Source organism: Gadus chalcogrammus, chromosome 22 (genome assembly GCF_026213295.1).
Source record: "Gadus chalcogrammus isolate NIFS_2021 chromosome 22, NIFS_Gcha_1.0, whole genome shotgun sequence".
NCBI classification, from domain to species: Eukaryota; Metazoa; Chordata; class Actinopteri; order Gadiformes; family Gadidae; genus Gadus; species Gadus chalcogrammus.
Genome location: NC_079433.1, coordinates 18,260,997 through 18,273,496, shown reverse-complemented (window position 1 = coordinate 18,273,496; position 12,500 = coordinate 18,260,997). Strand labels below are relative to the sequence as shown.

The following is a 12,500-nucleotide window of genomic DNA, read 5'->3' as shown; positions in this document are numbered from 1 at the left end:
GTCCATCATGCCAACACACATTTACATTTAGGGCATTTGGTATCCAAAGCGCCTTACAACAGTTCATACACACATTCACACACCGACGGCAGAGTCAACCGTGCAAGGCGACAGCCAGCTCATCAGGAGCAGTCCTCGACACTTGGCTAGGAGGAACCGGGGATCGAACTAGCAGCCTTCCAGTTAAAAGCAGACCCAATGGCAACATTGTCATTGACTAATGTGTGGCACTCATTGACCAATAGAAAGCCTCAGAGAGCATCTCCTCATTCTCTGATCTCGACCCCGTAGTGAACCGTACCATGGCCCGGGTCACTACTCTGTAGCCAAGCAGTCCCCAGCCGGCTCTCCCGCTCCCAACGACTCCACGATCAACTCCCTGACGGACGGTTTGACTTATCTCCACACTGAGGATATTTTGTTGAAATTGAACAAAAAACAATGATGTAGCATAGCACTCAGAACTGAGTGGAGTTGTCTCTTGACCTCCCCCCCCCCCAGCCCCACCAACCCCTCCGGGAGTCTTTTCCTGCTGAATGTGTCGCTTTGCACACTGGTGCGTCACTCTTACTTTTTACCCTACAGTGAAAAAACAAGAGAGGCGAAGGGAGTGTCCCCCTCAGCAGAAATCGGACACTTCTGAATGATCTTAATATCTCCTCACCCCGCTCAACGCTTTGGGTGTGCAGTGGGGGGAGGGTGATGGTAGAAGGAGAGGGTGGCGCCGGCGATTCACGTTCAGAGTCATGCTCGCTTTGGGAGTTTCTTTCTACCTTTCTATCGGCTGCTGTCTCCCCCCCACCCCCCCCCAACTGGACCAGAAGCTTAATATGGAAGTCGAATGAGTTGCTAAGCTGCCGTATTTAAATATATATGACCTGGTTTATCTTGTTGGGTATTGTTGTTGCTTGTCTCAAAACGTGTTTTTGTTTCGTTTAAATGTGGTTAATTATAAGTATAGTTCTTACTATATATCTAGATTTAGATAAGTATGCACCATCACTGTGTTCTTTTAGACAGTTAAGTATGAACCATCACTGTATTTTCTAGGTTTAGGTAGGAGATTTTCTTACAGAGGTATGAATCGCGTCTTTATCAATTCTACTGAGATAATTAGATATGGACTGGGTCAGTATTTTCTAGATTTAGATAGTTACGTATAAACCACAACTCTATTTCCCAGTCCGTAGTGTCAACACATTTAGTATTTTTTCCCCCCATTTGCCATATTGTCCAAGTAAATGAAATATGGCAGCTGAGATAGCACTCTGGCTGGGTGTGTGGAAATACACCCGTTACACTGAGTTAATTGAGGGGAAAAATACATTTTAGTCAGCATATTAGTTGTTTGATTGATGGCCACAATGCAATGTTGGCAAAAGTGTTTCCTTTTTTTCACGGTAGTAATCGTGACAGAAGCATTCGGTGCTGCTAAGAGACGGCTATTGAACAATAACATGTCACTTTAGTGTTCAGGAGATATATTGGGAGTGTGTTGTTGATCCTTCTTCTATGGTTACCACACGTTCGTATTTTTCCGGTCATTTTCCCAAATAATGACCATGGGAATCAATCAAAAGAAGAAGGCAGTTCCTGCCTGGGGGATGTGATCATAGCACTTTTGGGGCCTTTGTGGCCTGGCCGGATTCAGACATGATGAAATGTTTCTTGTCAGCTTCACAACAGGGAGATGGGGTCAGATCGAACTTCAGGATTCTACAACCAATTCCTCTTGGCTCGTTTTCGTTTTGCTCCCCACTACCCTACAACGATCTCCCCTTTGTCCTGAGAAGCACGTGAAATATTCCCGCTGCACAGTCATCTGGCTCTCTCCTCTCCCCCTTCTCATACATGGAGTCCCCAACCGGTCGGTGCTGGCATGGGATACGTCTCATCCTTCATCCCCCGCCCCGGCACAGATCAGGGTTTTGGAACGCCGGGATGGTTCCCGTGCCAATGCTAATCCTCATTACATCTCCCTGAGATTGAGAACGGTAACGTGTCCGTGCGTGTCGGACGGCGATCAGACATGAGTATGTGCTATGGCTATGCTGTCACTGTGGGGGCTGATGCGCTGACCTGATTGACGGACACAAGGGGGCTTCATTTTAGTTTCTGAGGTGCGACTATCTGTTGTCCGTTGTTGGCATTTTTCATTGTTCTGTTCTTTGGTGTGTTCCCTCCGTCTTATGTTATGAGATCCTACGATCGGCCGATATATACACGATTTTTTAAGGTGTATCTTATGGATATTTCTCTTATACGTCTATATCCGGCACACAGTCATCACGAGTCCAGAGATGAGTGAACGATGACTTTGGGACAACCCATTTCCCTGCACTCATTGGATCTTGGCAACATTAAAACAGGGGGGTGACGTCGTTGCCTCGCTAACCACGTCACCGCTAGCCCGGGTGCTCGCAGCGTGAGACCAGGCAGAGAGACTGAATGTGGGTAGCCAGCAGCTGTCCCCCCCCCCACTAATCCCCCTCTGTCAGCGCGGCATTGGCACGGCCCAGAGTGGAGGCGCTGGTGATGGTGGCGGAGATGGTGGGAACGAGAGTCTGTTCGGGCCATCAGGCCTATGTCGGAATATGATCTATGTCTGTCTGGGCTCCCATGTGTTGTTCATGGCAGTAGACAGGGGGATTTTGTATTTTCTTATCAAATGCCTTATCAAATTCTTATCAAATGCCAGATGCTGCATTTTCTGTGTAGTTGTACTCCGTCCAATCCAAAAGGCCCTGTCTTAATTCAGTGTCACAGTCGCCGTGATGTGCAGAAAGAATTCCCTGACTGGATGAAGAAATAAGGAAATCGATTGACCCAAATTATGTGACGTTGCTAGAGCTTTCATATAACATCCTTCGCTGAGGCTTAATGCACATGTTGAGAACCCTTATTAACATATTTAGAAGTAGATTACAGATATCTTTGTACATCACTTTAAAGAAGATTTTTTCTGCTTAAGCCCACAAAAAGACTGCTATTTATAAGAGTGTTTCTGAGTAGCAGTTTGAGCTAATATTTAAGATGTTGGGTGAACAAGCAGTCATCTCCATGTATTGGCTAGGCTTTTTTTTTCAATAAGCATTATTTTTATGTATATCATGACAACAACAGGACAGGATTAGGATTAGTTTCAGAAATAAAAGAAGAAAATCAGATGATCAGAGAGTCAATCCGCATAGTACACAGTAAGAGAGTAATCAAGAGACCTAACTAATACAAACAGGGGTAACACATTTTCCGTCTGTGCCAGAAATTATCACATATTCTTACATTTTCACCGGGGAAATATCCCTATCATTTCAATGTTCATGCTCCTGTCCTCAGGTAGAAACCATGTTACAGATTACCTCCTTGTTAATCTGTGTTAATGTGTGTTTCATATGTTTGAATGTACATGTGTGTTCATTTAAATACATGCAAATATATGTATTTGTATATATGTGTTTTATGTAATATTTTCTATGTGTGTACTGTGTACCTTAATGTGTGTATATATTTGTAGAGCTAAATTCGCAAGTGTGTGTGTGTGTGTGTGTGTGTGTGTGTGTGTGTGTGTGTGTGTGTGTGTGTGTGTGTGTGTGTGTGTGTGTGTGTGTGTGTGTGTGTGTGTGTGTGTGTGTGTGTGTGTTTGTGTTGCAGCTTCCTGCTGGTGTTCAGCTGTCTGGTCCTGTCCGTGTTCTCCACCATCCCAGACCACCAAGAGCTGGCCAACGAGGCCCTCTTCATCCTGGTGAGACCAGCATCACGCGCTCCCTCGTTCACTCACTCACTCACTCCCTCACTCCCTCCCTCCCTCACTCACTCACTCACTCACTCACTCACTCACTCACTCACTCACTCACTCACTCACTCACTCACTCACTCACTCACTCACTCACTCACTCACTCACTCACTCACTCACTCACTCACTCACTCACTCACTCACTCATCTACTCTAGTCTTTCATACCCGTTATGTTGCATTACCACTTCTCTTAGACCCTCCGCAGCAGACAAGTAAGCACATAGACTTAAAAGCACCTTTCTGGCATTATTCCTCGTTTGTCAGCACCCATCATCTATTTCATTGACTGTTCAATCATGTGAGGGCTATCATATTTCCCCCTGCATTGTGTGTGTGTGTGTGTGTGTGCATGCATAGTCGTGTTGCACATGTTGTTTTATTTACCAGTGGTGGCCTAAAAAGCTGCTGTGTAGGCGCGTTTGCAGGACTCAGGTGTTGTTGAGTTTGCAGGACGGCCGGACTTGTTCCACTAATCCTAATAGCAAATCCTTTAATCGCCCTCCCGCTCTTTCTCCTCTCCACGGCACTCTAACCGCTATGGTTAAAAGGTAATGGACACTGCCTTTCTCCTTCCTAACCTGACCCCCTCTCTCGCTCTTTGTATGTTTTTCCCTCTCTCCTTCTCTCTCTCTCTCTCTCTCTCTCTCTCTCTCTCTCTCTCTCTCTCTCTCTCTCTCTCTCTCTCTCTCTCTCTCTCTCTCTCTCTCTCTCTCTCTCTCTCTCTCTCTTTACCATCTTTCCCATCTTCCTTTTTTCTTTCATTTGCTTTCTTTCTTTCATTCCCTCTCTCTCTCTCTCTCTCTCTCTCTCTCCTTCCTCTGTCTTCTCCTCGCTCGTCCTGGCATGTTATATCACAGTAATGGCAGGACTTTGGACTTGCATCAGGAGTTTCACATTATCTTTCTATAGTCCCTCAATCAATCGTCTGGCCAAAAGCAGGCTGTACTTTCAGCACAATAATTTCACCACACAAGTTAACAACATACTACTTTACTTTAAAAACACTATAATTCCACTACATCCGTTAACAACACATTACTGTACTTTAAAAACACGATCATTCCAAGACATCAGTTAACACCACATTAGTGTACTTTAAAAACACGATCATTTCATGACATCAGTTAACACCACTCTACTGTTCTTTCAAAACACGATAATTTCCTCCAGTGTTGATGCGACTTGGTACTTGGAATATGGGAAAAGCGCATCTCAAAAGGAACCGTTACGCTACCTACTTTCTAAATCTAAACGTGTGTTTGTGTTTGTTTCTCGTGTGTATCTCATGTGTTTGTGTCTTTCCTGCGTGTGTGTCTCTGTGTGTGTGTAGGAGTTTGTGATGATCGTGGTGTTCGGCCTGGAGTACTTTGCGCGGGTCTGGGCGGCGGGCTGCTGCTGCAGATACCGGGGATGGCAGGGACGCCTCCGCTTCGCCAGGAAGCCCTTCTGCGTCATAGGTCAGAGGTCATCAGGCTAGCACATACTATTGGCTATCGGCTGTCTTGGCCAGAACTCCCTGGAATACGAGACATTATATCTCAATGGGACCCTCCTGGATAAATAAAGGTCAAATAAAATGAAAACATGCACCGGCGGAGTCCTCCAGTCCAACTCTGTCCCCTCTCTAGTTTCCCTTCTTGGGATTACTTACATTTCTTCTATTTTCCTGTCTTATACTTACAGCACTATACAGTACAGTACAACCCTATGTTTTACGTGATGCTTTACATTGTCCCTCACGTTGCACGAGGCTGTAGCTGTGAGAACCCTACGGCTTGCCTACCTCCAATTACAAAAACAATCACTCAGTTGTTTTGTATGAAAGTGTCCAAACAGTCGTTTTGAAATGATGTTTGGATACCACAGTGGTTACTAATCTTGACTTTAGCTGTACCAATGAATTGCCATCGAGAACTCATATTCAAGAGCCAAAAAATAGAAAAATATGCATGCATTGGCTGGATAAGAGAGCCATTGTTCCGATTACACACCAGTATGACTTCAGGGAGGCCATGAACAGTGGGGAACAGTGGAAAGGGAAAGTCAGCAACGCTGTTTATGATCCATGTGAGATTATTTAGCAAACACAAATCAACAAAAAACGTCAATGGAAAAACAGACATATATGGAATGGAACAAATGGAACGCACAAGTGACGCTATCTGTGAAACAATAACAAGCCATAGTACCATATAACATTTACATTTTCAATCATCGATGTTATTTCTGTCTGTTATTGTAAATGTGTATTTCAAGGATGGTCAAATCCCAGCAGCCACCTCCACTACCCTGGTATACCCCTGGGTACGCAAACACAGGTAGGACACACGGCCGCAACACACACACTGAGGTGTCGCTCCCCCCTGGCAGACTGCATCGTGTTCGTGGCGTCGCTGGCGGTCATCGCGGCGGGCACCCAGGGCAACATCTTCGCCACCTCGGCCCTGCGCAGCATGCGCTTCCTGCAGATCCTGCGCATGGTCCGCATGGACCGCCGGGGGGGCACCTGGAAGCTACTGGGCTCCGTGGTGTACGCCCACAGCAAGGTGGGGGCCGCGGCACGGGACCCGTGGAAACACAATCCCCAAGGCACCCACTCTCTCTCTCTCTCTCTCTCTCTCTCTCTCTCTCTCTCTCTCTCTCACTCTCTCTCACTCTCTCTCTCTCTCTCGCTCTCGCTCTCGCTTTCGCTCTCTCTCTCTCTCTCTCGCTCTCTCTCTCACTCTCTCTCTCTCTCTCTCTCGCTCTCTCTCTCTCTCTCTCTCTCTCTCTCTCTCTCTCTCTCTCTTTCTCTTTCTCTCGCTCTTGATCAGGAGAATGATAGTGATGATAGTGAAAGTACTGCAGCTGATTCTGCTCAGGGAGGCTGTTGGACGATAATGACTGATATCTCTCTTTCTCTCTCTCTCTCTCTCTCTCTCTCTCTCTCTCTCTCTCTCTCTCTCTCTCACACATACCTATTGTTGATGTATTGCTCTCTCTCTTCTACTGTCTTTTTCTTTTTCTCTCTCTCACACTCTCTTTTTGTATTCATCTCTGAATCATATCTATTAATAATCGTGTTACAAATTTGGGTTATTTGTGAAAGCCCATTCATTTAAGCCTTGGCTTTCACTTGGCACACATGTGCCTCAAACAACTGCTGAGTCCACTAATGACCCTCACCGTTAATGGGATTCACTCCCCGTGACCTCACTCACCATATCGCTGTCTGAACGCTCTGTGGGTGTTTGTGTTACGGCAAATTAGCTGATCAGCCGGCTTTGCATTTTTATGCTGAGCCAAAACCACAGGGCAGCGGCTGGGAAGCTGTAACAGTGATGGATCGTAGAAGGCACCGGATAGAAGATGATAGCTATGATGAGGATGCCTTGATGCACGAGTGGCAGGGAAGCACTGATCAACCCAGAGTTAAATGGCAGGTCGAGCCTAATGATGATGGAGAATTAGCAGTTGACGATGACGATGATGATAGGGATAGTTTGTAGTTATGTGATAATTATGATGAGGGGGCTACTGCTGCTGTTTCTGCTTAGGATTGCTTGTTGGCGATAATGACTGTTAGTATAATCTACACGCGAATCTCCTAATATGGCACAATTTAATTGGTTCGCTATCTTGGGATATTGGGCAATCTCCCATGATTGAGATATCAAACTCGGGACATTGTTTTCATGCGAGTGGCAGTCGTCTCGTCACGCTAATAAAAACAAATAAGCCGCTCATAAAGACAAATAAATCCCGGCAAAAAGTGTTATCTTGTTTATTTTTAGAGTGTTCACGTGTTATATATAGGCTACTAGAACAATTATTCACCTCAGGCTCCGTGAATAGTGGGGAATAGCCCCCGCGACCTTCAGTCTCGTGTGCTATTCCCACTATTCACTTCGCCTTTGGCGAATAATTGGATATAGGATCTCTCTGCCTGTGTATTGCTCTCTCTCTCTCTCTCTCGCTCGCTCTCTATCGTCCTCTTTCTCTCTCACCTACTGTCTATGTGCGTCTTTCTCTCTCCCCTACCGTCTACCAGGAGCTGATCACAGCCTGGTATATTGGCTTCCTGGTGCTGATCTTTGCCTCCTTCTTGGTCTACCTGGCAGAGAAGGACGTCAACCCTGACTTTCACACCTATGCAGACTCCCTCTGGTGGGGAACTGTGAGTACTGCATCATGCCCACATATTGCGTACGTTCAAGGGAATATATATATGTCTACACTTCAGTGTGTATGTGGTGTTTGAGCATGTGCGTGCATACATGCATGCATGGTGTGAGCACATGCGGGCGTGTGTGTGTGTGTGTATTGATATATGTTTCATTACACACCTCCAGATCACCCTTACCACCATCGGATATGGGGACAAGACCCCCCGTACCTGGCAGGGACGCCTGCTGGCCGCCTGCTTCGCTCTGCTGGGCGTCTCCTTCTTCGCCCTGCCGGCGGTAAGCCCCTTCTCCCATTGGCCCTTGACCCCTGTCAATCCAGACGGAGCAAATCAGAGAGGGGTTCTCGATTAATGTATATCACATAAACGTTTGTCCTTCGGTGTATGCTTTAGTCCAGAGCCTGCTACAATGCTGCGAGTTCATCCCTTCTCCGTGTGGTTGACCTGGTGTGTGACCCCTCATTTGACCTCTGACCTCCCCAGGGTATCCTAGGGTCAGGCTTTGCCCTGAAGGTCCAGGAACAGCACAGGCAGAAACACTTTGAGAAGAGGAGGACGCCCGCCGCTAACCTGATACAGGTGAGAGAGAGAGAGAGTGTGTGTGTGTGTGTGTCAGGAAGAGAGAGAGAGAGAGAGAGAGAGAGAGAGAGAGAGAGAGAGAGAGAGAGAGAGAGAGAGAGAGAGAGAGAGAGAGAGAGAGAGAGAGAGAGAGAGAGGGGACAGTTGAAACACAAGGACAGTGGCAGGTGATGAGGAAGTGTCGGATTCCGGTGTTTAGGAAATGCAACTGATAGTGACATATCTCATTAATCTCCTATTCAACAGTGTGTGTGATGTGTATATGCATGTGCGTGTGTGCGTATTTTGTGCATGTTTGTGTGATTTTGTATAGTTGTATGCGTTTGCATTGCAATTGTGCTGACGTGTGTGTGGTGTGTGTGTGTGTGTGTCTGGCGATCTAAACACTCTCTCTCTCTCTCGCTCTCTGTCTCCCTCCCTCCCTCCCTCCCTCCCTCCCTCCCTCCAGGCTGCCTGGCGTCTCTACTCCACAGATGCGCAGCACTCCTACCTGACCGCCACCTGGTACTTCTATGACAGCATGCTGCCCTCCTTCAGGTGAGCGGCCTCCCGTGATCGGCGGCCTGTGATTGGCCAGTGCCACCGCTACGATGTTTATGTCTGTTCAAAATTATTTGGTCGCTTCAACTTCCAGGCATGATGATTAATGTGGACAATATGATAAAGGATGAAAATCCTTATATATTAGAGGAGTGGTGCATTCGGTCAATATTCTCTTCTCAAGCATAAGAAGGTTTCACACACACACACACACACACACACACACACACACACACACACACACACACACACACACACACACTCGCACGCACGCACGCACGCACGCACGCACGCACACACACACACACACACACACACACACACACACACACACACACACACACACACACACGCACGCACACACACACATATACACACACACACACACGCACACACACTCACACGCACACACAAACAAACACACACACACACACAAACACACACACACAAACACGCACACACACACATCTGACATCCGACAAACAAATCAAAAATTATGATATGATTCCCAATTATTTACACTTTATAAATCCCAATCACCTTTATTTGAGCAGTTGTGGTATTAGCAAAACACATTTTTCCATTTTTCGATAAATTCATATGCATAAAACTATCTAAAATAAATAATGCTGTAAACAATACATGCTTCTTAATTTATGCTAATGCTACAACTGTATTTATTGGGTCACATCTTATGAATTTGTGTTTTGATTTAATCAGTATATTAACTTAACTCATTATCTTGTTTGGTTAAAAGGAGGGCAATAGAACACATTATTTGAACCAAAAGCCTTCCTTGATCATTATTTGTTATTATTTCAGGTTCAGTAAACCTGTGTCACCGGCCAGTTCCCCGTACTTCAACCATTTGTTTTACTTTTTGCCAACTTTTTGTATTGTATTTGATTTTACCATTTGTCATGTTATGTTTTGTTTCATTTTTGCACGTGGGTGTCAGAGAACTGACGTTCCTGTTCAGTCACCTCCAACGACAACGTAGCAACAAGAAAGTCCTCCAAAACTCCTACCAGACCCTGCTGTCTGGGCTCAGGCCCTACAGCTCCCCCTGCCTGCAGGGGGACAGGTACGCACTCACCGGCACACGTCCAACCCCTCATCCACCACACGTTGCCAGGGACTATCCTATCACTATCCTCAAACCCCAACCCCAACACCTCCGACTGAACCAAACTGCCCAACTCAAAGAAACCAGGAGAAACACCACAACACCACACGCATCAACACAACAGCACCGCCGTTGTCTCCCCCCGCCCAGAGGCCCCGAGAGAGCATCTTCAGTGCTGCCACGGCTTTCTGCATCCTGTTGTCCAGGGTGGACTGTGACGGGCTGCTAACCACCTGTGACCTAATGTCAGTGTGTCAGAAAAGACAACGACAACATCAACGCTAGCATAGCATGACTGTTTGTGTGGCGCAACATTCGTGCCCAGCTCTCTCTCCCCTCACCATCTCTGTCTCTGCCTTGCCAGATACCATGCCAAACGTCTCCGCCCGTTTCCACCCATTCACTCATCTGATTTCCTCCCTTTTGCTCCCTCTCTCCCTCCCTCCCACCATCCCTCCCTCCCTCCCTCCCTCCCTCCCTCCCTCCCTCCCTCCCTTCTCTCCCTCTCCCGTCTGTTTTCCTTCCTCTCCGTGTTCCATGCCTTCCTCTCGCTCCGTCTCACGTCTGTTCTCAGGAAGGCAGAAGTCCCAAGCAGGTTTGTTCTCCCGAGTCCTGAGTCGCTCTGGGCTTGTGTTTTCCACAGGAGGGGTTTTCCACAGGATTAGGAGGACTTTATCAACCCCCCCCCCTTAATCTGCATAACACCGCAGAGTAGCCATTCCTGTGATCTCTAGGGTCAATAGGGGCCGCTTGTATAAGTGGTATTTATTGGGCTCACTGCACGGCATGTGAATAACATGAAAATCAGGTTCCATGGTTGTCAGAGATTACTTTTGTTTTGAGTGGGGTGGGGCTTGACTTGGTGGGTATTGAAGAGCGTCCTCAGGTATACCACAACCCGTACGTATTCTTGCATGGGACCCCGTATCTCGACTTCCAGCCCCCACCCCAACTAACTCTGTCTCAATAATCCAAAGTAGTTCTCCTTCATGTGTCTTTTACGCAGGTTCGGAAACTCATGAAAAAAGCTTGACTGTTTGGAATATTGAGATCCGACGCACTCACACCAACTGCCTGTTCACCCTCATTTAACCCTCATTTCATTTCTTTTCTGTCCTTCACGTTTTCTGTGTCACAGGATGGGGCTCCCCACGCCTCCCAGTGCGCCCTCTTGGTCCCCCATCACTCCTCTCCTCCACCCCTCACCCTCTCTCCCCTCTGCCTTGTGTGTCTCCTTCTCAGTACACTCCTTTCTAAAAAGCGGAGTCTCTTCCGGATTCACACTGGCCGCAAGCTGAGGTATCCACGGCAACCACGCCTGTGCACGGGGCACGTTGTACTTGTCACTGGTTGCACCATCCCAAAAAAATCCAGAAAAAACAAAGAGAAAAAGGAGGCCTCCTCTGAAACTTCCCCCCCCCTCCCCCCTCCCCCCACCCCCATCATTACCTGATCAGAGTGTTTCTGGACCAGGGCTTATGGCCCAACAAGCTGTCCATGTTGTGGTGAAAGAACCAATTGGCTACTGTCAGACTGTGTCAACTGTTTGTAAGAATGTACACTCTTTGTCGTGATGACTTGGCCCTGCTCCACAAACACTTGAAGTGAAGTCCTGGGTTTTGCTAAGAGAATGGGGACACGCAATATTATTTGATCTGCCTTTTTGGTTCGAGTATTTCTCCGGTCTTGTCACTAGAGAAACTAGGCTTGTCAAATATCAGAACGTAACATTGATATTGACATTCCTTACAAATGAACTCACTCAACAGCTCTCCTCATTTCGGCTTGATGTCATGTTGGCAACTCAGCATGCATCCTAATTTTTGATTGGCGAATGCATTCCATCTTCCCGGAGCCAGCACCATACCATCTCACTGGTGGCTCCATGATGGCCTTCTGGAGGCTGCATGGGGCTTACATTGTTTGCATGCCAAGGTCCTCTGGTGCATGTCCTCAAACGATTCCTCGTTGAACATGACTGAACCCTGAATGCGTCCACGTAACTACTTAGCTTTAGCATTCAACGGTCTGCCAAAGCACTTTCTCTTTCCTTCTCACACTGTCTGGGACAGGCATTTCAGCTTGCCAGTGGTAAATGCCCTTTCCACTAATGCCCCCCCCCCCCCCCTCCCCCCCACCCCCCCCGGTACTATTTAAATTTTAATTCAAATGGCCATGCACAGGAGTATATCATGGTCACGCGAATGCCTCGGTGAACTGCCTGAGGCTCGTGTTTTGCTCTGGGGGTGAGTTCAGTTTGTATCAGGCGCTGGATGTGTGACGAGCATGTTGTG

General features: G+C 47.1%; 1 protein-coding gene across 2 annotated transcripts in view; it reads left to right on the top strand.

Moving 5' to 3' along the window:
- Positions 1-12,500, top strand: part of LOC130376296 (potassium voltage-gated channel subfamily KQT member 4-like) — a 52,769-nt gene that overhangs the window by 26,288 nt on the left and 13,981 nt on the right. The window contains exons 2-10 of one of the 2 annotated variants that reach the window (XM_056583514.1): positions 3,652-3,742; positions 5,127-5,253; positions 6,167-6,342; positions 7,827-7,952; positions 8,128-8,238; positions 8,445-8,540; positions 8,989-9,077; positions 10,039-10,164; positions 10,781-10,801. In XM_056583514.1, the coding sequence (XP_056439489.1) occupies positions 3,652-3,742; positions 5,127-5,253; positions 6,167-6,342; positions 7,827-7,952; positions 8,128-8,238; positions 8,445-8,540; positions 8,989-9,077; positions 10,039-10,164; positions 10,781-10,801 (963 nt within the window). The remainder of the gene's footprint in view (positions 1-3,651; positions 3,743-5,126; positions 5,254-6,166; positions 6,343-7,826; positions 7,953-8,127; positions 8,239-8,444; positions 8,541-8,988; positions 9,078-10,038; positions 10,165-10,780; positions 10,802-12,500) is intronic. The other variant, XM_056583515.1, reaches the window with a different exon arrangement.